The sequence below is a fragment of the Drosophila subpulchrella genome, chromosome 2L (assembly GCF_014743375.2).
Source record: "Drosophila subpulchrella strain 33 F10 #4 breed RU33 chromosome 2L, RU_Dsub_v1.1 Primary Assembly, whole genome shotgun sequence".
In the NCBI taxonomy this organism is placed as follows: Eukaryota; Metazoa; Arthropoda; class Insecta; order Diptera; family Drosophilidae; genus Drosophila; species Drosophila subpulchrella.
This window is the reverse complement of record NC_050610.1, coordinates 21,301,822-21,327,093: the sequence shown is the minus strand read 5'-3', so window position 1 is coordinate 21,327,093 and position 25,272 is coordinate 21,301,822. Positions and strand designations below refer to the sequence as shown.

At 45.2% G+C, this 25,272-nt stretch overlaps 7 protein-coding genes across 9 annotated transcripts; 3 read left to right on the top strand and 4 right to left on the bottom strand.

Annotated features, from left to right (window-relative positions):
• Positions 1 to 4,668: 4,668 nt before the first annotated feature.
• Positions 4,669 to 6,736, bottom strand: LOC119548547 (methyltransferase-like protein 17, mitochondrial). The gene is made up of 3 exons (XM_037855841.1): positions 5,686 to 6,736; positions 5,343 to 5,632; positions 4,669 to 5,282 (listed from the first exon to the last, which is right to left on the bottom strand). Exons 1-3 carry the CDS (start codon positions 6,664 to 6,666, stop codon positions 5,147 to 5,149), a joined length of 1,407 nt encoding a protein of 468 aa, XP_037711769.1. The 5' UTR covers positions 6,667 to 6,736; the 3' UTR covers positions 4,669 to 5,146.
• Positions 6,737 to 6,983: 247 nt separating this feature from the next.
• Positions 6,984 to 8,766, top strand: LOC119548140 (zinc finger CCCH-type with G patch domain-containing protein). The gene is made up of 3 exons (XM_037855238.1): positions 6,984 to 7,118; positions 7,180 to 8,100; positions 8,162 to 8,766. Exons 1-3 carry the CDS (start codon positions 7,098 to 7,100, stop codon positions 8,762 to 8,764), a joined length of 1,545 nt encoding a protein of 514 aa, XP_037711166.1. The 5' UTR covers positions 6,984 to 7,097; the 3' UTR covers positions 8,765 to 8,766.
• Positions 8,753 to 9,727, bottom strand: LOC119548141 (DNA-binding protein RFXANK). The gene has a single exon (XM_037855239.1). It carries the CDS (start codon positions 9,704 to 9,706, stop codon positions 9,002 to 9,004), a length of 705 nt encoding a protein of 234 aa, XP_037711167.1. The 5' UTR covers positions 9,707 to 9,727; the 3' UTR covers positions 8,753 to 9,001.
• Positions 9,728 to 10,290: 563 nt separating this feature from the next.
• On the top strand, positions 10,291 to 13,312 carry LOC119546247. The gene is made up of 4 exons (XM_037852399.1): positions 10,291 to 10,896; positions 10,967 to 11,892; positions 11,947 to 12,118; positions 12,689 to 13,312. Exons 1-4 carry the CDS (start codon positions 10,582 to 10,584, stop codon positions 12,857 to 12,859), a joined length of 1,584 nt encoding a protein of 527 aa, XP_037708327.1. The 5' UTR covers positions 10,291 to 10,581; the 3' UTR covers positions 12,860 to 13,312.
• Positions 13,313 to 13,650: 338 nt separating this feature from the next.
• LOC119546245 (transmembrane protein 184C) lies at positions 13,651 to 17,002 on the bottom strand. 3 transcript variants are annotated; one of them, XM_037852397.1, is made up of 6 exons: positions 16,333 to 17,001; positions 15,987 to 16,264; positions 15,722 to 15,928; positions 15,562 to 15,658; positions 14,949 to 15,279; positions 13,651 to 14,831 (listed from the first exon to the last, which is right to left on the bottom strand). In XM_037852397.1, exons 1-6 carry the CDS (start codon positions 16,630 to 16,632, stop codon positions 14,551 to 14,553), a joined length of 1,494 nt encoding a protein of 497 aa, XP_037708325.1. In that variant the 5' UTR covers positions 16,633 to 17,001; the 3' UTR covers positions 13,651 to 14,550. The 3 variants fall into 3 exon arrangements, with proteins under 3 accessions (XP_037708325.1, XP_037708326.1, XP_037708324.1); XM_037852398.1 differs by having other exon boundaries at positions 13,651 to 14,828; XM_037852396.1 differs by having other exon boundaries at positions 13,651 to 15,279; positions 16,333 to 17,002.
• A 1,010-nt stretch (positions 17,003 to 18,012) lies between these two features.
• Positions 18,013 to 20,924, bottom strand: LOC119546986. The gene is made up of 4 exons (XM_037853640.1): positions 19,461 to 20,924; positions 19,109 to 19,401; positions 18,661 to 19,048; positions 18,013 to 18,603 (listed from the first exon to the last, which is right to left on the bottom strand). The coding sequence occupies exons 1-4, from the start codon at positions 20,584 to 20,586 to the stop codon at positions 18,281 to 18,283; spliced, it is 2,130 nt and encodes a 709-aa protein (XP_037709568.1). The 5' UTR covers positions 20,587 to 20,924; the 3' UTR covers positions 18,013 to 18,280.
• Positions 20,925 to 20,939: 15 nt separating this feature from the next.
• On the top strand, positions 20,940 to 22,211 carry LOC119546987 (60S ribosomal protein L13). Its single transcript, XM_037853641.1, has 4 exons — positions 20,940 to 21,078; positions 21,338 to 21,598; positions 21,665 to 21,973; positions 22,037 to 22,211. The coding sequence occupies exons 2-4, from the start codon at positions 21,356 to 21,358 to the stop codon at positions 22,139 to 22,141; spliced, it is 657 nt and encodes a 218-aa protein (XP_037709569.1). The 5' UTR covers positions 20,940 to 21,078; positions 21,338 to 21,355; the 3' UTR covers positions 22,142 to 22,211.
• The last annotated feature ends 3,061 nt before the right edge of the window (positions 22,212 to 25,272 follow it).

The following is a 25,272-nucleotide window of genomic DNA, read 5'->3' as shown; positions in this document are numbered from 1 at the left end:
AAACTAATATGAAATTCGAACTAGCAAGTGATATAACTATTTATGAGAGTAATCCTAGAGCATTCGTCTAAAATATAGTAGTTTAATATATGTATACCCTTGTAGAATGGTATATGTTATATTATATAGTGCGGGTTATAAGACTTCATTTCTCAGGTAAAAATAGCCAAACTCGCAGCACTGCTCCGAAGATCGTTCGGCAGTCTCTGCTGGCGTATATTTTGCATTGGTTATTAGTGTTTTGGCGTTGTTATATTGTCGTTTTCCTTCACTGATAAGAACCGAACCGAACCGCTCACGCACACCGGCGCACCTGCGGCTCACACAGATACTCACCTGCGGCAGCTGATTGAGTTTCGGGTTTGGTTTTGGGTTTTTGGCAACACGATCTGGGACCGATTGCCCCGGTTGACAACGGATCGTGCTCGGGTCACAAGTCCACATATCGAATTTCTTTGATACTCCATATTTAGGCGACTATTAAGTCGTATACGTAATACGTTATAAACATTCCCGCGTCGCCGTCGCTCTTTCTTCATTTGGATTTCATTCTGTGCCAATGGCAACCTACAGTGAAACAATAGCGAGCTCTATCCACGGACCACATTATCGGACCAGTTTACAATGCCTATATATTTACAATGTGCCGACTCTACTTATTAAGGCTCTTTGTGCTGGCTCGTGAATCAGAGTTACTTCACCGATTAGCTTCCTTGTTCGCTGTTCATTGGTCCCTGCGCTTAATTAAAATTCCCAGAGCAAGGTTATCGGAACTCATTCTTTTTCCTGATGATATTATAGGGTCTTCTTTTGAAAACGAAAAAATATGTAAGTTGATTTGGTTTGAATTGGTAAAAGAGTTAGTGAAAATTTAGGTAATACAGAAAACACTACCCAAAAATACTTCCCAAGTGAAAATTCTACATTAAAAAGGTATAATCTTAAAGACTAAACTTACGTACCGCGTCTTACATATATCCTATGAAAGTCAATGGAATTCAATGCCTATACGAATAAAGTTCTTAAGAGATTATCTACAACATATTAACTTTAACTTTATGCCTAATACTATGCTTACCTTTATCTATACCTTCAAATAGTAAATTATAATAGTGTTAGTTCCCTAGACCAATTTTAAACTGAATCACCATGAATTTGTGTAAAATCATTGTGTTTTCACTTTTTAGATTTTTTCATCCCTCACGGCTCTGTTCCCCTTGTCATTCCCCTAGTTATTTAACTTCATTGATAAGTGCTTATTTAGCTATTATCGTAATAATTGCTCCATCAAACGAACCCCGCACCGACACTATGATTCAATCCTCCGGCGGACTTTGGCCGTTTTCGACTCGAGCTAAACAAAAGCCGATTGATATAGTAAGTGCTGTATGTTCCCAAGCTAATAATGGAGAACAGAGCAAAGTGTAGAAACTTACAAAACGTCACGGCTTTATCAAGTGCCACTGGCGATCAGCAGCTGGTTGGGCTTGAACTTCGGTCTAAGCTGGTTCCGGGGATCTATAAAGTGGCACATACTCGATGACTGGAGAAGCTCGATCCAATACTATAAATAACAATTTACATAAGTGTTTGATAAGTTTAAGTATTGACCACATCTACAATCTGCACGCCGGCGAACAGCAAGCGAACGATAAGATTGCAATTTATGATCGTTCGCGCCATATAACAGCTATAGGAAATCGTAAATAAGACGCCTGGAAGATCAACACTCCTGGAAATAAATCAAGGCAATCGCTTAATTTCCTTGTTTTAGCTAATCTGGCTAGGCCTAGTTGAGTTTCTCACTGATATATTTGCACCCTCTTACCCCTAATTCGATCTAATTCTTAGGATTTCAATATGATATGACTTATCATGCACTTTCCATGTGTTTGTAGCTGTTATGACTGGTACACAATAATGTATTCCAAGCAGCCAAAGTCCAAATTGTCTGGGCTTCTTTAAAGCTCTTGTCGTGGGCGATTTGTCCAGTTTTGGTGCCATAAATCTCTGTAGCGCCCGAGACCCCCACACTGATAATCGTGAAAAACGCGTGAGCCGTTGTGCGATTAGACATGATATTTCAAAAAATCTCAGGCTCATCGGAAGTGGTTTATTTCCACAGTTTTGATGATTTGAATTTGACTTGTTGTGACTAATGGCATGATTCGTTGACTAATTATTGTTTCTGGGGGGCATCTGTTTACTAACCTTGTTATAGTTTTAGTTTTCTTTATAATTGATTACATTTGAAAACTAGTTTTCTCAAGAATATTTGGTATAATTTTAGTTAACTGATCTTATCAATCGTTTTCAAAAACAAATGCGTATTGTTTTTTGACCTGCTATAAAATTGCGTGACTTAGCTACATTTTCAAAAGATTTTCAGACAATTATCAAAAACACAATCTCTAGTAAAGTGTTAATAAGTCTATTAAGTTCTGACTATCAGATTAGTCTGTTGGATTTTGTGGTATAAAGAATTGGTTCTCAGTTTGTCAAATATTTCTGCCACTTTTAAAGTTATCCTACTTTCATAACACTGCAAAGAGAAAATTTTTACTATAAGGTAAACCCAAACCTTTTAATTTCAGAAATTTTTACCTATCTTCTAAAATTTTGGATGATAGAAATTCTTTGAACTCCACAATGCCTTTAAGAATGTTGCGAGATCCACCTAAACACTTACCAGTTAAGATTCCCACTAAGCTTTCTCTCTATAAGAATTGTTGAGTTCCTCGATGAAAGCTTAACAAATTTCTCACACACCTGAAATTTTGCTCAACCGGATCGAAGGCCAATATGGTAACGGTTCAGCAAGATACAGGCGCGAATGAAATATGCCGCCTAGGGTTTTTGGCTTCAACAAGGATATATGAATCACCATATCACTATCACTTAATATATTTAATAGAACTGGAACCGCGACCGCAACTTATCCCGGCCACGCTCGGATTGGAACTGATGGCCAGAAGCCAGCGCCAGTTTTTAGGTAGCCACTTGTGATCGACCCGGACCCGGGCGACCCATCTACCTATCTAAAACCTAACTATGTAAAAGCGTATTAGAACTAGAGACCCGAATGGCTCGGGTTCGGAACAAAAGGAAGCGCTCACAATGCGGGGCTGCCTGGTTGGCTGAGTGCCTCGGTTGGGGTTGGTCGACTTGGCACTGGATTGTCAGACTGACTGGCTGAATGGGTGGGTGGGTCGCCAGCCACTAGTCTCTAGCCACTAGCCACTATCCACTATCCACTGGCAGCACTTGCAACAGCGGCGCATGCTTTCTAAACGCCACCATTATTTAGTCGCAGTTGTTGTGGGACGCACCTTACTAATACAAATAGCCAAATGGAAGCGGAGCGACAGCTGACACCATCGGCGAACGCGCCTTTTTAACGGGCGACCAGCGACCCCACCTATGTGGTATCACCCGGAGTGATTACATAGAGCCCAGATGGAACTGCCACTAGAAATGGAAGCGGAGATGGAGATGCCCCAGGGTCGCCATGACGTGTACTCGCTTAGGAACTGGGCTTGGACTTTGGCCGGCACATAGAGCATTCGTGGGATCCTGTCATATGTATATCCTGCCATTTATACGCACCTATAAATGGGTTAATGACTTGGCAAATGCATTTCCTAATTAAATTTGGCGGGGAAGAGGTGACTTAAATCCCTACTGATAACCCAGTTTTAAAGCCCGATATCCCATTTCCCAGGCAAAAGCTATAAATATAGTTGAAAAGGATAAAGGGATCATTTTACAAGGAGGAGTTTATATGTACCTGTAGTTTAAAGTATGGTAATAAAAAAAACAAAGTATATTGGGTTTAAGTAAACAAATCCGATAATTTTCTCTCGAATAAACCGCAGTTCTAATTTTTTTTAAGCTTGATCCAGACCGACAGATACTAATAAAAATTAATATATTTGAACTTCATAATGGTTTATAAATAAAATTATTATATATAAAACATATATATAAATTCTTATCAAGGCAGACGATATCAGAGTATCATCAGTTATATTAAAAATAAGTTTAAAAGGTCCTTAAAAAAGAATAGCACCCAATTTAAACTATGAATGCATATATAACTCCTTAAAATATTACGTTACATGCAAAAAGATATCAAATGAGTTGTACTAAATTAAATTTAATATAAAAGCGTAAGCCTTAATCAGGACAGTCCCGCAGGATAGTACCAAGTCCTTCGCCTGCTGTGTGTATAATCCAACGTTATGTATCCACGGTCCGTTGCTCTATAACACACCTTATTCCAAAGCCAATCCCTAAAACCCCGATGTACATGGAAGTAGTCCTTCCGCACCCACTCCCCTTTCCAACGGAGTGCCACTTTTCGCGCCCCACATGTTGCCCTTTTCCAACCACGTTGTGCCCTTTTTGCCGCACAGGACTTCAAGGAGCGATGAATGGCTGCGGGGATGATCTGCGGTCGTTAAAAGGGCGCGTCTCCCATTAAGACTACGAAACTGGCATAACTAAATGTCAGCCAAAGTGGGATTGGCCTCCGAAACGGAGATATAGTCCAGACATTTCGGCTGAGGAATCTATTATCACTAATTGAAAGATGGTACTCAGTTTAATCTGTAAAAAGATGTAATTCAAAATATAACAACATGATTTAAATAACTTATTTTAAAACATATTCCATTTGGATATTATATGTGTTATTAATTGGAACATTAAAACTAACTACGAAGCCCATATGGCCACCAGGGCATTTCCGAATATCCCTCCACAAATACATCAACATTTGGGGCGTGCTGACATAGCTGACCATTGGCCAGGTGACGACTCCTATATACCAGTGACATTACATAACCAAGCTGATCCAAAACGGCGGGGCCAACCCATCCGCAGTCGCATCCGCCTTTTGTCTTGCCATACATTAAAAACTAGGTGAGGGTGTGTTGGCCGTTGAACAAAATTTAGTATCAATGAGCATGCGGCCCTGCCATTTGGATTGTATGGTTAATTTAAATGCAACTATTTAATTAATTTCAGCTCCGCCCGCAACGATTTGTTTGCACATAATTAAATCGACTAATTGGATGCCAGTTTTTAGTATCAATTAGCCTCAGGGCGCGTCTTTATGCCTAAGTTATTGATTAAACAGCTAAAGCTACGCCAAGACGGGTTGTTCTGCGGTGGATGATTCTGTGGAGCTCGGATTGGGATTGGTATTGACCTGCGGCTGTCCCAACGCCATGGGCAAGCGATCGCCCCAGCGACTGACTTTGGCGCAAGAATAAGCAGATCTGCAAGGAAGATGATATTGCTTAATAGACCTTTAAAAAAGCAACAGTCGTTCTACTCACTTTCCGTGCTTGGACTTTGTGAAGATGACCTCTTGGAGATTGCCCTCCTCCGTGCAGACCCGGCAAATGGCATGCTTTGACCTCACCAAGGTGGGACGCACAATCCGCGGCCAGGAACTGGAGCTATCGGTTTGGGCACCCTTCTTCAGGATGGCATAGCTGTAGAGGGAGGTGTGGCGGTCCGCCAAGGAGTCGCTGCCCAAACGCAGGGGAGCAAATGAAACTGGGAAGTTGCAGGGCGTGCGATCAGCCAGATCTCGAAGACGCGGACAGACCACATCATGAGGGCACTAAGGATAAAATAAGTTAACCCGCTAAGTTATGGCCCAATTTATTAACTTACTGGTGCCACAGTGTGACCTTCCTGATCCTGCTGCAACAAAAATGTCCTGGCCTCGTTGACCAGCTCGCTGCCCCGACGCGTTCCCTCCTCCACTATGACCATGTAGCCATCGCACTTGCGCCAAAGATTCCGCAAAACTTCCTCTCGCTGCTCTTTGTCCACCAACTCAAAGAGTGTGTGAGATATAATAACCAGGTTGTAATTGGTTTCGATGGCGGGCAGGAACTGTCGATAGAACACATTGCGCAGCGATACCTGCTTGTTCTCGTGGCCATCCCGCAGAATGAGCTCAGAGATCTCGTTCATCTCCCTGGACCTGTCCACGTTGTAGTACTCGAAGATGTGGTCACGCCAAAGTTCGCTGGCCACCCACATGCCAGTGCCGATGCCGGAACCGAAATCAAAGAAGCTGCGCGGCCGGAACTGCTCATCCCGCTGAGCCAGCTCGGTGAGGACGCGCTTCATCACGGCGTACTCCTGGGCACCACGAGCTATGGCATAGACGATGGACTCGTATGGACCGTACTCGATCCTCTTCCAGGCGTAGACGCGCTGACCCAGCCGCTTGTTGATCTCCTGTTCCCGCTTGCGCTTCCAGCGCTCCGCCTCCTCCTCGTCCAGCGTGGCCAGGCGATCCAGCGGCATCTTTGAGTTGACCTCCTCAATGATGATCCTCTTCTTGTTCTCGATCTCCTCCTGAGTGGGCGGCGGATGGCGGGATTTGATGTAGGCGTTGAGCTGCTGGCCGTCGTGGATGAGTTTCTTGATGGGATGATCGCCCACAATGCGCTTAAGAGTGTCACTTAGTTGTTTGGGCAGCTCCACATGATTGGGCCTCAGCACGCCGGGATGTTTCCTGGGTTTCAGGGTGGCCTGTTCCAGGCCAGAGATCACCGCTGGCTCCACGTCCACGGCAATCTTGCTGGTGAAACGGTGCAGCCGGGGCACCAAGCTTCTTGTGTAATTCAGGGAAAACTGCATTTTGAAATCCAGTTAATAATATGTAACCGAAAAATCAAAACAAATGAAAGCCACACGAGTTTACCGGCGTTTTGCCAGTGTTGCAAAAGTCCCAGGCAAACAGCTGACGGTGCTGCCAGATGTTTCGCAGGAAGAAAAGATAAGGCTATGTTGATAGGTTTGATTCATAATAATTTATACGATTTCAAGTAGTTACATATAAATAAACTCTTTTTTATTTTATTTTAAAACTCTTTTTTTTTTTAATAAATCCTTAGATTTATCAGACAACATTTTCTTGTTGGTATATATATTTAACAAGCAAATAAAAAAGGTACTATAACCTTGACCTTCACTGTGCCTGTTTACTGGCTTGCATCTTTTTTGAAAGTCTGCAAAAAACCAACAACTTAGAAATCGCATCATGCTTTAATTAATTAATTAAATTAGCCATGGATGAATACGAAGCACAAGTGAGCAAAGGTGATCCAATTTGGTCCCAACTTCCCTTATGACAAATCTTTCCCCAAACAGTTGCTCGTTGTGGAGCAGGCGTTGGAGAATGCCACGGATGAGCCGCAACGCCAGGAACTTTTGGCCCTGAAGACGAATCTGCAGGAGCTGCTGGCTCTCACCCGGGAGTCAGAAGATGTACCACCACCAACCGATGAAGTACCTCAGCAGGTTGACCACCTGGACGATGAGCTGGAGCGGCTGAGAAGCGAACTCAATGACCTGGAAGAGGCGGTGTCCACACAAACAGCGGCGGAGGAGGAGCAGCAGCTGGCGGAATTGCGGGCCAAGTACACAGCCATGGTGGGCGAGAAGTGCTCCGCACCGCACGAGCACAGTTGGGGCACCTGCTACCACAATGCCCTCATCTGCGGAGTGGACGACGAGGTGGTCATCAACAGCGATGGCGTCTTGGACGCTCGACTAAGGGTGCTCTATACGAACCCCACGCATCGAGAAATGTTGCCTTGTTCCTACTACCTCGAGGGAGAGTGCCGCTTTGATGAGACGAGGTGTCGCTTCTCCCATGGCGCCCTGGTGCCCGGTAGCTCCATTAGAAAATACAATCCACCCGATTTCCACAAACTGGCTCGCAGACGTCCAGTCTTTGCCCTGCTCCCAGATCGCTTGTGGCACCGCGGGCGTGTCCTTTGTGTCAATTTCGTTGAGCAAGTGTGCCGCGTGCGCTTAGATGGCCAGGATCACAAGGAGCGGGAACGAGACTTTAAGTTCGAAGAGCTATATCCACTGACCACCGATCAGGATGAGGATGACGAGCTCTCTAGCGACGACAGCAACTCTAGTTTGAACGACGATAGCAGTGATGATGGCGACTCGGAAATGGATGATCTGGAGGAAGCCAGGAGAGCCCGCATGGTGGAGTTGAGTTTGTTTACCTTCAAGCCGACGGAACGGCTGGGCGCCTGGGAGGAGTTTACAAGGGCAAGTAGTGTAGCAAAGTCAACTTCAGCTGCGAATGTTACTTTAAATTCCACTTCCACAGGGCATCGGCTCCAAGCTCATGGAGAAAATGGGCTACATCCATGGCACGGGTCTTGGCTCGGATGGCAGAGGCATTGTAACCCCTGTGAGCGCCCAGATACTTCCCCAAGGTCGATCCTTGGACGCCTGCATGGAGCTGCGGGAGGCCGCCAATGGGGACAAGGACTATTTCAGCGTGGAGCGAAAGCTGAAGCGTGCCCAGCGTCGTCAGCGAAAGGCGGATGAGAAGGCCTACGTCCGGGAGACTCAACGCACGGATGTTTTCACATTTCTAAACGCCAGTGTCCTGGGTCCTGGGGAGAACAGCCAGCAGGGCGAGCAGGTGGCCAAGAAGGCCAAGACCAACGAACTCCAGCAGCACTCAACGAAAACCCTTAACGTAGAAACTGTAAGAGTAGCTGATGAAATCCGCCGAAAGCAGCGGGACATGGCCAAGGTGAAACAGTCCCTGGACCGGAATTCTGGAGATGCACAGCTCCAGAAACGATTGCAAGTGCAGCTGCAAAACCACAAACAGGAATTGGACACGCTGAAGGCCCAGGAACGCAGCCTCAGCAAGGAACAGCAAACGCGCAATAGCAAGAATAAAATGTTTGAATTTTAAAACGTGTTTTTTTTTTTATAAAAAAGGCTTCTAAAAATTTCACAAGGGTATGTATTGTTAAGATTAAAAATTCCTTAAAATCGTTCCAAGGGAAACATTAGTCTCTCGTGGAGATAAGGTATCTCAAAACATCTAGATTTTATAAAAACAAAAGGTTTTATGATAATAGATTTAAAAACGATTGTTTGAACTACAAATTGTATAGCAGACCCAATGAAAACCTTAAATCTACCCCAATTAAATGCTACCGAATGCTCCCGCCGTAATAATGGCCGTCATATACTGCTCCAGCAGTGCCTGTGCCAGATGAGCGCCATGCTCCACGGCCAGGGAGTAGGCCGTGTCCCCGTCCTCGTTGGTGGCACTGAGATCCAGGTCCCTGGCCAGTAGTTCGTTGCAGGTGTGCGGATGATTGCCGGCCGCTGCGTACATGAGCGCCGTGCTCCCAACAATGTCCATGTGACCAGAATCCGCGCCGTGATCCAGCAGAAAACGGACGATCTCGTTATGGCCGCCGGCAGAGGCCAGGAGCAAAGGACTGACCAGATCAGGGGCCATTGTGTTTACATTGGCGCCTGCAGCGACGAGGAGCTGCACGGAAACCAGCTGCCCGTACGAGGCTGCCCAATGCAGGGCTGTGAATCCGTGACTGTCCTTGTGGTCAATGTCCTGAGTACGTGCCCGTTCCGCTGCCACCTGCTCCTCGGTGATCTCGCCCTGGCCAGCGCGTTCGTGAAAGGAGAGCGAAACCTCGACGGGACAGAAGGTGGCCTCCGTGTTGCCGCGCTGCAGGTTGGTCAGCACGGTGGTCTGGGGGCGATACGGCAGGAAGGCGCTCTTCCGCTTGGCGTCCAGCACCAGCATGGAAGTGGGCGCCGACCGCAGGCCCTCATCTTCGTCGGAATTTGTGTTATTTTGGAGATTACTAGCTGGAGCCACCATTTGCTTATGTTTTTATTTACGTTTTGCACCCCTTACTAGCGATCTAGGTTGGGTATATTTGTTTGAGGGTAGGTATGTCATGTTATGAATAATACCTTTCCCGCCATATTGTAAATTATTATTGTTTTATTTTGAAGTTTGGCGTAAAATTTAAAAAAAAATTATTATGTTTTAAAAAGTAAGTTTTTTTTTAATTTAAGACAATTAAAAATATGTTAAGCAATGAATTAAATGGCTAATTTTAATTATAAAACAAAATTTACCAATGATTCAAGATGAATCTAAATAATTATTTTCAAAATAATTACATTTATAGCATTTATTTATTTACCAATTTGTATTTGTTATAAATTCTAATTAATAGGTGAAGTCATTTTAAAATATATTATTATATCCCCGCATTTATGGCGAAAAACATGATGACTCATATTTTATAGGAGATTAGAGGGTATCACATAATCGATGCCTTTATACATGCCATTCTTTCCAGTCGGTGTTGTTGTTTCCCGTGGTCTGTTGAAGCCACATTGGAAACGGCATTATTCTGCAACTCCCGAACGGTCACACTTTCTTGGTTTGTTTTTATTTTCTCGTTTCAAAGCTTAATTTGCGTTTAATTATGTAAATATATTTACCTGATTTGTTAGCGCTGTATTTGTGTGTTTCATAACAGGTTTCGCGACGCGGCGCAGTTGTTTCTCTGGCCAAAACGATCCAGTTCCTGCACCTGTTGCGCCTTGCGAATCAAATTGGTTCCCCCCTTTCGCATTACCAGTGCAAACCTGCGTTTGGCCTTTTTTATGCCCTTTAGTTGTACGTTTCCACTGGCCGAGAACTAATTGCGTCGAAGTGGGATCCGCCAAATCTTCAACAGAATGGGCAACACGAGTTCCAAGGGCGAGTCGGACGCCAGTGAGCCGCCCCTGGAGGGCGGGAAGCAGCACAGGCAGCACCACAAGGCCAGCGACGCCTCCCACAACTCCCACAATGGGGGCTCTGACGTGGGCGGCAGTCACAACAACCTGAAGGTGCAGCAGGCCCAGGGCTCGATGACCAGGTCCGCCTCCGGGGCAGATGTCACCGAGAAGTACCTCACCCAGCTGGTGCCGGTGGAGAAGCTGGCCGAGATCCTCAGGGAACAGACGTCGGCCAAACTGGGCATTAATGGCATCGTCGCCGATGTCTTTGTGGTGAGTAATTAACTGATAACACCTTGCCCACTCATACAATGACAACAACTACTTCTACCTCTTCTACCAGTCACAAGTCTTTCCGCAATACACCGATCTGGGCCAGCGGCTTTTCAACCTGATGCACTCCAACTCCAAGGCCACCACAAGGCATCTGGGTGCCGTCGCCTTTAGGCAGCAGTGCGAACGTTTCCTGGGCATCATGGACGATGCCAAGACGCTGGAGTGCTACATCAAGATGTACGCCCAGGAGGACAATCCGGAGCAAATCGATAAGACGGGAGTGACGAGACTGCTCCACATCTGTTACACCATTGCCATGCAGCACTCGGGCAACGCTGTGCTGTGCTCGGCCATCAACCGCACTTTCGGTTCGGTGACCAAGTCCATTTTCCTGTGCCACGACAGTATGAGCCTAGGCTACGTTTGCCGCTGGTTCGAGCAGAACCTGATGCGCCTGGTACTGCTGGTGCACAAGTACTGCGTGCACACCCTGTCCACCGCCTATCGCGGCCTGGAGCTGCAGAACCAGTCCTGCGGTATTGAGTTGCAAACTCCGGTGCTGGAACAGCGCAATCCCTTCACAGACACCACGGACCACAGTGGAGGAGGTGGACGGGATATGGACTCCCTGATGCCGCTCTCACAGGCCTGGCTGCTGGCCGAAGCTCTGCCGCCGCTGTACTCCAAACCACAGACCGTGGCCCCCCCAGCCAGCAAAGGAAACAACAATGTCAGCGCCTCAACAGCCGTTCAGATCTTCAAGGAGAAGCTGTCGATGATGCCGTCGCACTGGACGCTGCTATACGACTCCAACGAACATGGCGTGGGAGCCAATCGGTTTCTGCACCACGTCCTCGGCTACCGGGGACCCACTCTCGTCCTGCTGCACACCAAGGATGAGCAGACGTACTGCGTGGCCTCGCCCAGTGAGTGGAAGGAAACCCATCTGTTCGTCGGCGGCGAGGGCTGCTGTGTTATCCAGCTGCTGCCAAAGTGGGTAGATAAATGGTGGAGATTTCCAATCCTTATTAATGGATTTCCTTAAAGGTTTGTGATACTGGAGAAGAAGCCCAACATTCTGTACCTTAACACCAGCATACGCGGTTATCCCAAAGGATTACGTGCCGGCGCTGATCCGCGCAAGCCTATTATAGCAGTCGATGAGCATTTCGAGAATGTGGACTGCAAGGGACTGGCGGCAGGACTTGCGTCAATTGAGGTAAAAGAAATTTGCTTGTCCTAAACGCCTTTGGCATCTTATTTTCAAGAGATTTATGAGGAATCAGTATTGATATAACTAAAAATATCAGATAACTATAAAAGGTTCTGATATAGTGGGTTAGGACCAGAATTCCTACGAAGGGAATTAGAAACAGCTCATTTTGTAAAGATATGTCGTTTAAGCTTTATTATAAACCCACTATTAAAAAAGTGAAAAAAGCTAATTAGTCATTCAGACCAGAATAGGCTAGCGACCAACACTTTAAATATTTCTCGTTACTTTAATCGCATTCATGTACAATAAGCCTTATTTAACAGGGTATATTTATATATGTGTATATGCATATATGGTATGTAGTGTAAAATTCATAGACGTATGTATATCGTATATAAACGGCATAATCTCCAGTCTAAGCTGTTAAAAACAGCACACCAGCGCCTCTTACAGGCCAGGTGTGCTCTAGCGATGCATTTAAACTAAGTCTACGATTCTCCTTACCCAACAACAGTTAACCAACAACAAGAACTACACGTTGCTCATCTTTTCTATATTCGATCTCCTTCGTAGGTTTGGGGCTGCGGCGACAAAACATCACGCGAAGTGCAATTGGACATCAAGAAGTGGCAGATCAAGGAGGCCGAGCGGCAGCGGACAGTGAAGCTCACGGCCGCCGACTGGATGGACCATCCGGATCGATACCTTCTCGAGCTGGGCGGCAGGCAGAACTACAACAATTGATCGCAGCTGCTGCTGCGTGTATGCTACATATGTATGCTGAAAGCAATCGGGATGCCTTCCGTTTTGGGGGGCACTCCCCACGTCGAAATTTACTGGGAGTCGCTACAATTATGCGCACGCAGCACGAGAAGTAATCACTGGACTGAATTTGTTTTTAATTGATGTTGATTGATATTCGGTTTACTTGTTTTCATTCTATTATCAGCGTTTAGTATTCGATTTGATTTATGTTCGTAACGTGAATTCCGTGAATGCCTTTATATGTACTTCGGTCTACTCTGTATCTATATATCTATGTCATAAATCGTCTCCGTTTTCGTTAATCATATTTTCAAAGTCTTCTGTTTTGTTCTGTATCTTCGTTCAAAGTTAAAAAAGCAAGTATTATGAAAAGACATAGGATTCGAAGTGCTAAAGCAAATATTTCAATAAATGTTACAAATAAAAATGGGACTTGGATTATTTAATTGTCTTGGAATTTGGACTATATCATATCAGCACGACAGAATATCGTTTGGCATTTTATCTTTTCTAGGGGGTGTTAGATAAAAAAGAAAAAAAGTAATCAAGGTCTATTCTAAACAAAAAACTGGGAATGTAAATAGGGAATGAATGATATAGCAAATTTTAAAACTTCTTATCACATATACGATTTGCGTCAACAAAACCGAAAGTATAAATAACGATAAGGCTTACAAATGTGTCAGAAAATGGAATGAAAAGCAATGTTAGTTGTGTGCAGTAGCATGTAAATAATACGAACTGATAAAAACATAAAAGGCGTTTGCAAATATTTTCCAATTTTATATTATAGTTGTGTATATTAGTTTTACAATAATAATTTCTAATTAAATACAAGTTACGCCCTTTTCTGACCGGCGGCAGTCACAAAATTCACAATCGGTTCAGGCATGTTTTTTCAATTAACTACTTCGACACACAAAAGTTCGAGACCTAACTATGCAGGGCCACCTAGGGGGGATGTATAGAGTAAAAAATATCGTTTCGGAAAGGTCGGTTTACAAAATCAGCACATAAAAAGTACATACATACAAAATATCTGACCCCAATTCGCACATGTTTAATGATGATTCTTTGGGCTAGGGGATGTGTGGATCTGTTTTGTGTGCGCTATCAGGAAAAACGATTATAAAAAAGCTGCTCTCGCGATGAAAACTAAGGCCACAATTCAAATGCCCCATTTAATGGGCCGCTAGAAAGGGTTCGTTTCATGAGTATTCTAAGCCTAGCACAAATAAAGATATGGGAAAACAATAAATACAGCCATGGCGCATACATAACTGAAAAAGGTTTTAAGGTCAGCGCGTCTAAGTGATGTACTCTCGATCGCGACGTCGCCGCGTCGTGGAGGCCACAACGACAACGGGCTGCTCGCCAGAACCGTCGTCCCCGTCTCCATCCTCCCCATCCTCACCGCCCACGTCCACTTCATCGTCGTCGTCAGCGTCATCATCCCCGCCCGTTGAGTTGGACCACTCGGACGCCGACTGGTTGCTGCCAGTGGCACTAAACTTAAGACTGCTCGACATGCCAAACGAAACGGACAGCGAGGCGCTGAGTGATGAGGCATTCAGCTGGTGGCTCACGTCCACGCCGTCCTCATCCTCGAAGGCGTCGTCGATGTGCGGGTGCTGATGGTGCTGGTAGTGGTGGTACTGTTGGTAGCGGTGTCACCTGCCCGCGCCCGCACCCAACAGCAGGGCATAGTCGTCGTTGGACTCGGGTATCGGCGCTGCAGCCGAAGCGGCTCCGGCACCGGGCGGCAGGCGCAGGAAGTGGCCACCTCCGCCAACACCCGCACCCGCACCCGGATCCCTTTCGCGCTCGCGAAGATGCAGCGTATCGCGCTGACGAGTCGATAACTGGGAGGAGCCCGTCGCGCCCGGCAAGTGTAGTTGTTGTTGTTGGTAGTTGTTGCTATTGCTACTGGCGCCATCGTCGACCACGCCTGCTAAAGGAAATCGAGATTGAGATTGGGAGTGAGTGGGTTGGTTTTCAGGCAGTGTGTTCAGCTTGCCATCATAGACGGGCACGATCAGGCGACTGGAAGTTGCACCATACATGTTACCTGATTGCGACGAGCTGCCCGGCAGTTGCTGATCCTGCCGCTTGCTGATCAGATACTCGGACTCACTGCTGGAGCGACGGGGACTGCGCGCCAGCGGCTGGTACGTGCTGCGTCCCTGGAAGCGGCGACTCAGCGAACTGCCCACGACGCCCAGATGCTCGGTGACGTCCTCCTGCATGTCCGAGATGTCCATCATGGAGAGGAAGGCGCGACACCAGCTGTGCTCCGGGTTGTTCCAGTACTGCGGCGAGTTGATGTGGAACGGGCTGTGCGGGAAGCTGTAGATGTGGGCCACGGCGGCGATGAACATCTCAATGCAGATGAGGAAGTTCTGGTGGGCGATTACAAGATTATTTTAATTGGTTTACAAAAACTTTCACTAAAGTCGCAAAACTGTTTTGCATATTCTTTTTTATCAAAGAGAAAGTATGGATTAATAATCAATATTAGTCATGAGCTATATTCAACCCTTAGTAATCATCTACATTTACTTTTAGGCATAAGCAATAAATGCCTTACATAGTAAGACAAACTACTTTTCATCTAAAAACTTCAATGGTTTTTAAAACCTATTTTTAAGATAAGCTGAACAGAGGTTCCAAAAATCACTCACCTGTAAAAGGGATGCTAGATTCGTGTCGCCCACATCTGAGCCGAAAATGTCCTTGATTATGTTATAATATACCAGCACATTGAGCAGCACTCCTTGGCTGTGGATGTAGAAAGATATGCTTAAGAAAGCTGCTCCTCAAAAGCCTTAAGTTAGCACTTACAAAAACGAGAAGAACACCACAGCCTTGATGCACAAAAACTTGGGAATGGGCTTCATGGGTTTCAGATCCTCCTTATTAGCACGGTAGAATAAAACCAGGCAGTACATGGCCACAAACTGGGAAATGTTGTTGACGACCACGATGTAGGGAAAGGCCACGTTGCCGGCGAACTCGCCCTCGCCGTAGACGCCGCACAGCTCGCAGATGCTACGGAATTCCGGATTAGCGTTGGGTACTAAGCAGAAAGGACACTCCCGACACTCACACAGAGATGAAGGTGGTAATGGGCCGGACCACCGTGTACTGGAGGATGCCGTGCTTGCAGTTGTGGATAAACTCACGGCCCATCACCCACGGCCGCATGCAGCAGAGCGGAAAGAAGTGCGGCACCTGCGGCTTGTACTCCATGGTGGCCTCCAGATCCATGCCGAGATTCAAGTAGTTGAGCAGGTACACCATGAAGTTGTAAATGACGTACGCCTCGTAGCATTCGCGCAGCGAGTCCACGTAGATGGAGTGCTTCGGAAAGAAGAGGCCGATCCACTGCAGGTGAACACAGAGAGTATTAGGTTACTTGTGGTCTTCGATTACAACGACGATGACCCACTTACCGCATTCAGGGCGTAAATGGGCACCATCCACAATATGCGGATTATGTGCTTCTGCAGTATGGGCTTGGTGAAATGGATGACGTGTTGGATGATGTGCCATATGGAAACGGGCACTGCAGACAGCACAAACAGGCCGCCAATGAGGATGAGCTGATCGTTGCGCTGGAAGCCATCTTTAACGGAGTTAACGATGAGCAGCGGCACCACGATGATGGCGAAAATAACATAGGTGACGATGAGCAGCGGGCGTATCCAGATGCGCCACTCCTCGAAGAAGCGTCTCACGTCCAGGCCGCACATCCTGTCCACTGGAGTCCCGCTTGGGATTGCAATTGCTCGTGGGAAAATGGTCACCGGACTACTGAGTTTCCGGAGGTTCGTAGGTTCGTTGACGTTGCCGCCGCCGCCCCGATATTCTGTTTTCACTTGGCTTTCCGATTCCCTCCGCTCCGCTCCAAACCGCTCCTCGCCGCCAGAAGTTATCACACAGAAGATTACAGGAGTCGGCGGTCGCACCCACGCTGGCGGCGCATTTTCAGAGATCCCCTGCTAGCAGAGCAAGTGCCTCGAGCCACTGGGTTTCGGTCCTATTGGCAATAATATCGCTGATTTGTTGCCCTCTTTTGTGCCAGTCCAAGCTGCGGATGCCAACGTCTAGAGCTGGCCAACTATCGATGGCACTATCGATAATATCGATGGTAGGGAGACAGTTTGCTCAACCGATAGTTTAAGAACTGTCATGATAATAACTTATTAAGTTATTATTAATAAGCCAATACTTTCCATGTCTTTTCGCAATATTTTTTAACACTAATGTCAACTGAACTTAGCAAGAGGGTAGGAATTTAGGTGCTACTAATATAGCAAAGCTGATTTTAAAATTTTTTGAAGATTCATTAGATATTTATTTTGTTTTTAATCTTTTAAGGTTTGAAAATAAACTATAAACAAGATGCAAAAATGAATAACAATATGCAAATACATTAAATTATTTCTGAATTTAATTAATAATACAAATCTTGATCAATTTGTTAAATAAATATCCCATATATTAACATCGATAGTTAGTAAAAACTTTGGCAGTAGCAGTGTGCCCAGACTGCACCAAATTGACCTGGAAGTGAAACGGTTCTTTGGGAATATTTATTTTATACATTTTATTTTAAGTTAAAAAACTATTTGTAATATGTGCCCCTTTCCCTTACGTGTAAAAATAAAGATTAGAATTATAATATGTATGTTTTCCAAGAAAAACAGTCATTTTTCTCAATATATGAAAGGGAAATTTTAAGGGCTGCAAAATAGGAAAAAAGGGGTTATATTTGGGATTCAAAGAATTATTAAAAAAAATTGTTAAAAATGTAGCACTATCTCGAAAAGTTTAAACTAAAGAATTTCCAAGAAACAAATCTAAATAATTTAAAAATCATAATACAATTTCAATAAAGCTCAGTTTGAGACAACTTTCACTGAATTAAAAAAGCCCACAGAAGATAGTTAAGTTTTTAAATTGATATGAAAACATGATTCATAAAAAATTTCAGATATACTTTTTATTTTCCTTTTCCTTTAAGTTATCAATTATGTACAATTGTATGTTTTGAGACTTACTCACTTTAAAATTAAATATATTAATTTCTGTGCAATGTTTGAATAAATGATTAAGTTTAAAAAGCGAAATTTGTAGTTTGGTTATCGTTTTATTTAACAAGTACCTATTCTTAGAGTTAAGGTTTCATTGGGATCTATGCTGTCAGAATTTCTCATAACATTTATACGTGATACCTATAGATGTTCTGTGTCCGGCCAGGGCTGTCTTTTGGATTACAGTACGGCGGAATTGCGCCCTTGCCCTTGTTCGTCATGTTCATATACACAAGATCGGATTAAGTTAAAAGTAATTTAAATGTAATTGTATTAGATAAAAACAGGAAGCTGCAGGAGCAAGCTAATTGTTGTGATGGTGCAGAAAGAGGATCGCATCGATGTGACTTCCGGTGAGCATGAACCGCTTGTTAAAATCGTATATTTGGTCTCGCAGCGCCTTCTTGAAGCTGAGGCTCACCACGCCGGGCACACTGTGGTACAGGCTGGACAAATCGCGCAGCGTTCCGTAGATGTGGCCCATCTTGAGCCACCACTCGATGGGCGACTCATCCAGCTGGACGACCACTTCGTTGCGATACCGCTTCAGATCAGTTTCCACATTGCTGTCGGCATCCCTCTTCGGAGGACTGGGTATTTCGGCAATGTCAAACAGCAGTTCCAGTTCTGCGGGGAGTTTTGCGTTAGTCCATGGTTTATAACCACTTTAATTTGTTTACTTACTCGACTTTCTGGCTGCACCGCCTGCTCCTGCCCTGGGCTCTGACTTGATGGTCACGGCGCTGGAGGTGGCCGCCACTTCGTTGGCCTCTCCTTCGCCGCCCGTTCCAAAGTTCTTGTTGTACTGAAGGGTCAGCATGCGAACGGTTCTCTCCAGGTTGTCAATAGTGGTCAGGCGATGGAAGCGCGGATCCAGCAATGCGGCTGCGGTCAGATAGTCATTAGCTATGATGTGGGTCTGTAGAACTCCGGAAATAGTGCGCTTCACATTCATCATTAAGGGATCGTCCTGCTCGGCTAGGCCCAGCTTCTTGATGAGAATCTTTGAGGTGATTGGCGAAAGCATACTGCACAAGGGGATATCCTCGCCACGCAGTGTGTCCAAAGCAATCTGTAAGATTTTAGCCAATAAGAAAGGTGTTCAAGGGTTTCAGTTCGGTGGATAGCTTACCACTAGAGCACTAAGTGCCTCCGTCACCGTCTTGGCCGATATGACCAGCTGATCCATGTCCTCAGACCAGGAGATGGACTCGGCAAAGAACTTGAGCATCTCGTACAGTGTCCAGGGGAAGTGCTCGTTGTACGTGGGCAAGGGCCCCTCGGCCACCTTGGAGGCAATCTCAGACGAATGGCGCTGCATGAGATCTTTCACCTGCTCAATTAGCGTGGCCACCTCTTCGAGCTCAAAGACCCGACGCAGGCATTGGTCAATAACCGAGACGTAGCACAGGGCAATGGGGATATCTGGAGGGGAAATTATATTATTAGTTAAATGATTCATCCTATCCTGGTGCTGCACTTACTCTTCTCTTGCAGATAGGTGTGCAGCAAGTCCTCGTCCTCCTCATAGTTTACGATGGCCAGCGTGCAGTTGGCCAAGTAGAAGTCGGTCAGCAGAACGTCAAAGACAATGTAGTCGTTGTACTCCACAGTGGCGTACAACATGCTCCTGGCCGACTGTGTCTCCTCGTCCAAGTAGTGATGGTAGATGCTGAGAAAGCGGCGCTGCTCGACATTTATCCACTGCTCAAAGGCCAGGGAGAAGGGCTTCTCCGAGGTGAACTCGCGCGTCATCTCGCCAATCTCCAGGAACTTGGAGGCGTGCATCTCGTTGAGCAGAGACTCGATCTTGTGCGGCTCGGGCAGTGGAGACGAATTGCCCATGGCCTGGCGCACAAATTCACTGAAACCGGCATCGTACAGGCATTCCACGTTGCGCAAATCCTTGATTACGATGTCCGTGAGTGCCTCGGCCAGATTGGCTATGTTGGGCACAGAGGAGTAGCCGCCATCCTCGTGCTTAATGCCCCGCCCGTGCATCAGTGCGCCGGAGGGAGTGGCCACCTTGCGCTTGCGACCGTACTTCGGCTCCATGACCAGACGCTCCTCCTCCTCGACCAGATTGTCGGCCTCGTCGTAGGTGAACGGCACCATGGTCTCGTACAGCATGGTCTGTGAGGAGGCGTCCTCCTCCGCCTGCATGGCAGCAGTGGCCACGGCGGCTTCGTCCAACTCATCGTCGGATCCGTTGTCGTGATTGCGATTATTGATGAACTCCAGCTTGACCCGGCGCGAGGAGACGTTCCGCTTGGAGAGCGGCGGATGGGTGACGTTGCGCGGCGTCTTGCGCGGTGGGACATGGATGTCGTGCTCCTGGCACAGGTCCTTGAACAGATCCTTGTGCCGGTGCTGGAGATGGGCACGCAAATTGGTGGTGTTGCCATGATTGGTCAGCACCTTGTGACACTTGATGCAGACCACGTTCTGCTTGGTGATCACCTCGTTGTTGTCGTTCGAGGGGAATCCAAAGTAGCGCCAATAGACGCTCTTCATCTTGGGCGAGTACAGTTTGGAGAAGTTCAGCTGCGACACATCCTCATACTTGAGCTCGCCAATGGCCACCGGCGACGCGGATACCTCTTCGCTCATCTTTGCTACGTCTCGTTTCTCTCGCGGATCGGGAACGGTGATCCTGGTTGTTTATTTTGATTTGGGTTCGACGACGATTGCTGGCCAATGCGGGAAATTAGCGCGCAATTTCTCGATTATAGATAGACGGTTCAATAGTCAATAGTTTTTTATCTGTATCAGAGGTACAGTTCAGAGTTGCCACGCGACACGCCAGTCAATCGATAAGGCAATTAAACATTAATAAATGCCCAAAATGCACTCGTAACTATTTGTAATTATTTTTCCAGCCTGTTAAATGGCAAGCGTCAGCGTTTTACACTTTTAACACAACTGGCTGGGCGTAAAAAATGCGATTTGTTGAGTATTCTCGCTAACACTGATTGCATCACCAATCGATAGCTGGGGAAATTTTTCGCTCGCTTTAGGGAATTTCTCGAGGGAAATTTTCGCTTGGCCAACGACGTGAAGTTGGTTGCGATTTCCTTTTTAATTCGTTGTTGGGAAGAAAAGGTGTGTAAATTTCGAGAGCGTCTCGAAATTAAATGAAAATAAAAGATAAACCAAATGGAAATCAAGCCATCAAGTGTGTGAAGTGTGGAGTAACCCTAGGGGCTTCTTTAAACACCCATAGACCAATTGAAACTGCTCTGAATCACAGATAAAACAAGCAAAATGACGCAGCCACGTGGGTCTGCAGCTTGGTTATACCCCAGTTGCTGATTTATATATAGACATTAATGTTTATTTTGTGTTTTTGCAACCATTGCAGCTATTCTAAACCGCCAAGATGGGTAAGGGTAACAATATGATTCCGAATCAGCACTACCACAAGTGGTGGCAGCGGCATGTGAAGACCTGGTTCAACCAGCCGGCCCGCAAGGTCCGCAGGCACGAGAACCGCGTCAAGAAGGCCAAGGCCGTCTTTCCCCGCCCAGCCAGCGGTGCCCTGCGCCCTGTGGTCCGTTGCCCCACCATCCGCTACCACACCAAGCTGCGTGCCGGCCGTGGTTTCACCCTGGAGGAGCTCAAGGTGAGTGCATGCCGCTCTTGAGGATTACTGACCCAACTAACTCTCTGAATCTCTGTGTCCCAACAGGGTGCCGGCATTGGCGCCAGCTTCGCCAAGACCATCGGCATCTCCGTCGACAAGAGGCGCAAGAACAAATCCCTGGAGTCGCGCCAGCGCAACATCCAGCGGCTCAAGGAGTACCGCAGCAAGCTGATCCTGTTCCCCATCAACGAGAAGAAGATCCGCAAGGGCGAGTCCACCGTTGAGGAGTGCAAGCTGGCCACCCAGCTGAGGGGACCCGTCATGCCCATCACCAATGAGCAGCCCGCCGTGGTCGAGTTCCGTGATGTGACCAAGGAGGAGAAGAAGTTCAAGGCCTTCGCCACGCTGCGCAAGGTAAGCTATTGGCTTTGGAATCCTTTTTTGGCCCTTGATCCTCATGATTTGGTTTACTTACAGGCTCGCACTGATGCCCGTTTGGTCGGCATTCGCGCCAAGCGCGCCAAGGAGGCCGCCGAGAGCGAGGACGCCGCCAAGGGAGACCCCAAGAAGGCCAAGAAGTAAACCGCCTTTTGACCCCATAGTTCTGTCTATAACATCAACATCCAGAATAAAATATTAGTTTTTTCTTAAACGTGAATATCCGTGCTCTTTGTTATTGTCGCGCTCGGTGTGTGTTTTATCGATACCGCTTTTACCTATCGATAGGCGGGCTGCTTGGCGCGGTGTTTTGAATTCCAACTTTACATCCGTTTCAGTTCGCTGCAACTTAAAATCAACCACCATTTGAATGCAGGGACACCGGTTTTTCGGAAAGCACTTTAAGCTGTAGACTTGTACATGAAAAAAAGGGTTCCCACGATTTGGGTCGCATTGATCATTTTTTAATTGACAATTAAATTTATACTGAAATTAAGACATGGACAGGGGCTTATTCGTAGTTAATAAAAAGGCCTTTCGTCTGATTTTGGTTGAATAATGGCTGAAACTAGGACTATCTTACGAATTTCTTTAATTTTGAGCCCAATCTTAAACTTATTAATATTTAATTAGGGCACGATTTCTCTTGGAAATTTTAAAGAACCTATTCTTTTTTTGTATGAATAATCTGGAAAACTTAAGTAGTGTTGGATTAACCGTTCTAAACAAATAGGTAATAGCATTTAATGTTTTTTTTAAAAAACATTTAATTGACGAGCTTTAATCAAGTTTCTCGCCATCATTATGAAATCAATAAGTAAATTTTAAATTCTTTTTTCATAGGTTAAAAAAGATACATTTGGTTTTCAATCAGCCATTAAATTATTAATCTGATGTTAGTAAATCTTTCTGTTTTGTTATTTTGGAGAGTAATCTATCAGTTTTCTGTATAGGAATTAAAAATATTTTTATATATTCAGGGACCCTTAAGAAAATTTATTACTTCTTGTCTAAATCGCGCTTTCCTTAATTTGCTACACAGCAAATACAAACCCCACGATATTCCGCTCATATATGAACATCGCCGGGTCGACCTTAGGATTATCGCCTTTGCACTTGAACCGCAAATATTAATTGAGGCCGCCACCCTATAAATCGTATTCCATATGTCGGTAATAAGGGCAGACCTCATCCAACGTGCTAACCAAAATATGACCATGTTCATAAATACATTTGTACATATGCAAAACCATAACTCCTCTGGTGGTAAAAAAAAGGGTTGTTTCCTCGACCAAATGCGACAAGCCAATTCAATTATCGGGTGGTGCAGCAGCATCCAGACTCAGATACAGATGCAGATACATTTCCAGATCCAGATACAAGTCCCAATCCGACCCGCACCTTGAACCTTGTTTATGCACTTCACTGATTTTTATTTCACTTAACCTTGTTTGCTGCTCTTCTGCTTCTGTCGAAAAAGGGGCGAGGATGCTTGTTTCGGTGTCAACTGCATTCAAATTTTTATTATTGAAATTTATGAGCGCAAAAGTGATTTTCCACATAGTTTTTCCTGCTGCCCAGTGCCACCCCTCAGTTTTTTTTTTTCTGTTGAGTTTCCCGCTTTTTGATTGTTTCCTTTTCCGTTTTTCCATTGTTTCGAGTGTTGTTTGTGGACCATGCTGGTGGTCATGGCTACCGGGGTGGGTTTTTTGGGTTCCTGGTGGGTTTTCGGTTTGGGTTTTTGGGTGCTGATTCGGCAAACAAGGAAGCCGGGAAACCGCTCGCCCGTAATTGGCAATTGTTTTTCTATTTTTGTGTGTGCCACCTTTCGCGGCGACAGTTGCCGGCAAAAGTTTTTGCAACATGTGCGCCGGGTGACAAATCAAATGCAGATTTACTTTGCGGTTCATTTGAATGGGAAAGGTGAAGTACACAGAAAAAATAACCATATTACTATGGGTATCACCCCTAATTTTTTACACATTTTCTTTAACAAATTATATAGGGGGCTACCTTTTGGGTATAAAAATTTATTTAAAATATTATAAATCTGTAATGTAACTTATGTTTTTAAAGTAGGTTAATTTCAAGTTTATTTCGTTTATTATGGCTTATATACACTTACTTAAATCTATTAAAAAATAAACTGAAATAAACGAGTTGGTGTCAAGAAATCAATTCATAAAGATATTTTAAAATTTCAATATTTATCATAACTTTATACTTTTCATATGATAATAAAATATAAAATTTGTTTTCTCTGTACATACCAGACTTCGACTAATACTGTTATCGCAAAGATGTGAATTTAATTTAACACTTTCCCCCGCACAAATGCACTTAAGTTTCCTCCTCTTTTTATCGCAAAATCGATTTGCTGCTAAATGTAAATCGGTGAATTTCCCGCATAATTGATGTCAGGGCAGCCCACCCCCTTTCACTGGCTGAGGGTTAATCTGCATATGGTGCGACTACTGCAAGTGGAGTGTCCTTGCTCTGGATCCGAGCGTATTCGCACTCACATCTGTATCTGTATACCTAGGCCCGAGGTTCCGTCTGCACCATAAACGCAATCAGTGCCTAATGATCCGTACAGCAATTGGATTAGTGCCTGCCATCCCGAAGGGAAAACTTGTCTGCTGAAGGACACAAAATCAGGATTGGGAACACTAACTACGACGCCGATTTACATTTGAAAGAGGCGTAGAATAAGCTGCTGTTGCGGCTGATGTCCAATCGATTCAATCACTTACCATACTCTCACTATTATAATCAAGGAAAAAAGGAATTCCATAGTTTTTATGATAATCGTAAGTAACTAGTTTTATGTTTGCGATAAGGATTGTTTTTTTATATGGCCAGCTATTTCAACGAAGTTAAAGTGAATTCCATATAATTTTCGAAACAACTTGATAATATGTGATCACTGATCACCACAAATCATATCTTCTTTCTCGATACGTTTTGTACATGTAATTCTCCTAGTAAAAGAGGAGTTTCACTAAAAATCCACTTCGTTTTGAAAGGATTCTAAATGGGCTTCCTTTTGACGCCAGGTATAACCATCAGTGGTACTCTTCATTAACTTTAACTTTAACTACTAGCTGGACTTCAACTGTGTCCTTTTCTTGAAGCTTAAGTACATAGGGTCCCTTTAAGTTTTCTTTAGGGATGTCTGCGTTATCTAAGAATAGGATGAGTTATGTCTTTTCCTCTCCAACCTCTTCAGATTCAGCTGGTTCTGAAGACAGAATCCAACCATGTATTGTATATTG

Coding starts and splice junctions, on each gene's coding strand:
- LOC119546247 (XM_037852399.1), top strand. CDS start 10,582: ATGGGCAACACGAGTTCCAAGGGCGAGTCGGACGCCAGTGAGCCGCCC. Junction 11,893..11,946: donor GTTATCCAGCTGCTGCCAAA/GTGGGTAGATAA, acceptor ATTTCCTTAAAG/GTTTGTGATACTGGAGAAGA. Junction 12,119..12,688: donor CAGGACTTGCGTCAATTGAG/GTAAAAGAAATT, acceptor TCTCCTTCGTAG/GTTTGGGGCTGCGGCGACAA.
- LOC119548141 (XM_037855239.1), bottom strand. CDS start 9,706: ATGGTGGCTCCAGCTAGTAATCTCCAAAATAACACAAATTCCGACGAA.
- LOC119548547 (XM_037855841.1), bottom strand. CDS start 6,666: ATGCAGTTTTCCCTGAATTACACAAGAAGCTTGGTGCCCCGGCTGCAC. Junction 5,633..5,685: donor AAGGTCACACTGTGGCACCA/GTAAGTTAATAA, acceptor TTTTATCCTTAG/TGCCCTCATGATGTGGTCTG. Junction 5,283..5,342: donor ACAAAGTCCAAGCACGGAAA/GTGAGTAGAACG, acceptor TCTTCCTTGCAG/ATCTGCTTATTCTTGCGCCA.
- LOC119546245 (XM_037852396.1), bottom strand. CDS start 16,632: ATGTGCGGCCTGGACGTGAGACGCTTCTTCGAGGAGTGGCGCATCTGG. Junction 15,929..15,986: donor ATTACCACCTTCATCTCTGT/GTGAGTGTCGGG, acceptor GGAATTCCGTAG/CATCTGCGAGCTGTGCGGCG. Junction 15,659..15,721: donor GTGGTGTTCTTCTCGTTTTT/GTAAGTGCTAAC, acceptor CTACATCCACAG/CCAAGGAGTGCTGCTCAATG.
- LOC119548140 (XM_037855238.1), top strand. CDS start 7,098: ATGGATGAATACGAAGCACAA. Junction 7,119..7,179: donor TGGATGAATACGAAGCACAA/GTGAGCAAAGGT, acceptor TTCCCCAAACAG/TTGCTCGTTGTGGAGCAGGC. Junction 8,101..8,161: donor CCTGGGAGGAGTTTACAAGG/GCAAGTAGTGTA, acceptor CCACTTCCACAG/GGCATCGGCTCCAAGCTCAT.
- LOC119546986 (XM_037853640.1), bottom strand. CDS start 20,586: ATGAGCGAAGAGGTATCCGCGTCGCCGGTGGCCATTGGCGAGCTCAAG. Junction 19,402..19,460: donor CACCTATCTGCAAGAGAAGA/GTAAGTGCAGCA, acceptor TTTCCCCTCCAG/ATATCCCCATTGCCCTGTGC. Junction 19,049..19,108: donor AGGCACTTAGTGCTCTAGTG/GTAAGCTATCCA, acceptor AAAATCTTACAG/ATTGCTTTGGACACACTGCG.
- LOC119546987 (XM_037853641.1), top strand. CDS start 21,356: ATGGGTAAGGGTAACAATATGATTCCGAATCAGCACTACCACAAGTGG. Junction 21,599..21,664: donor TCACCCTGGAGGAGCTCAAG/GTGAGTGCATGC, acceptor GTGTCCCAACAG/GGTGCCGGCATTGGCGCCAG. Junction 21,974..22,036: donor CCTTCGCCACGCTGCGCAAG/GTAAGCTATTGG, acceptor GTTTACTTACAG/GCTCGCACTGATGCCCGTTT.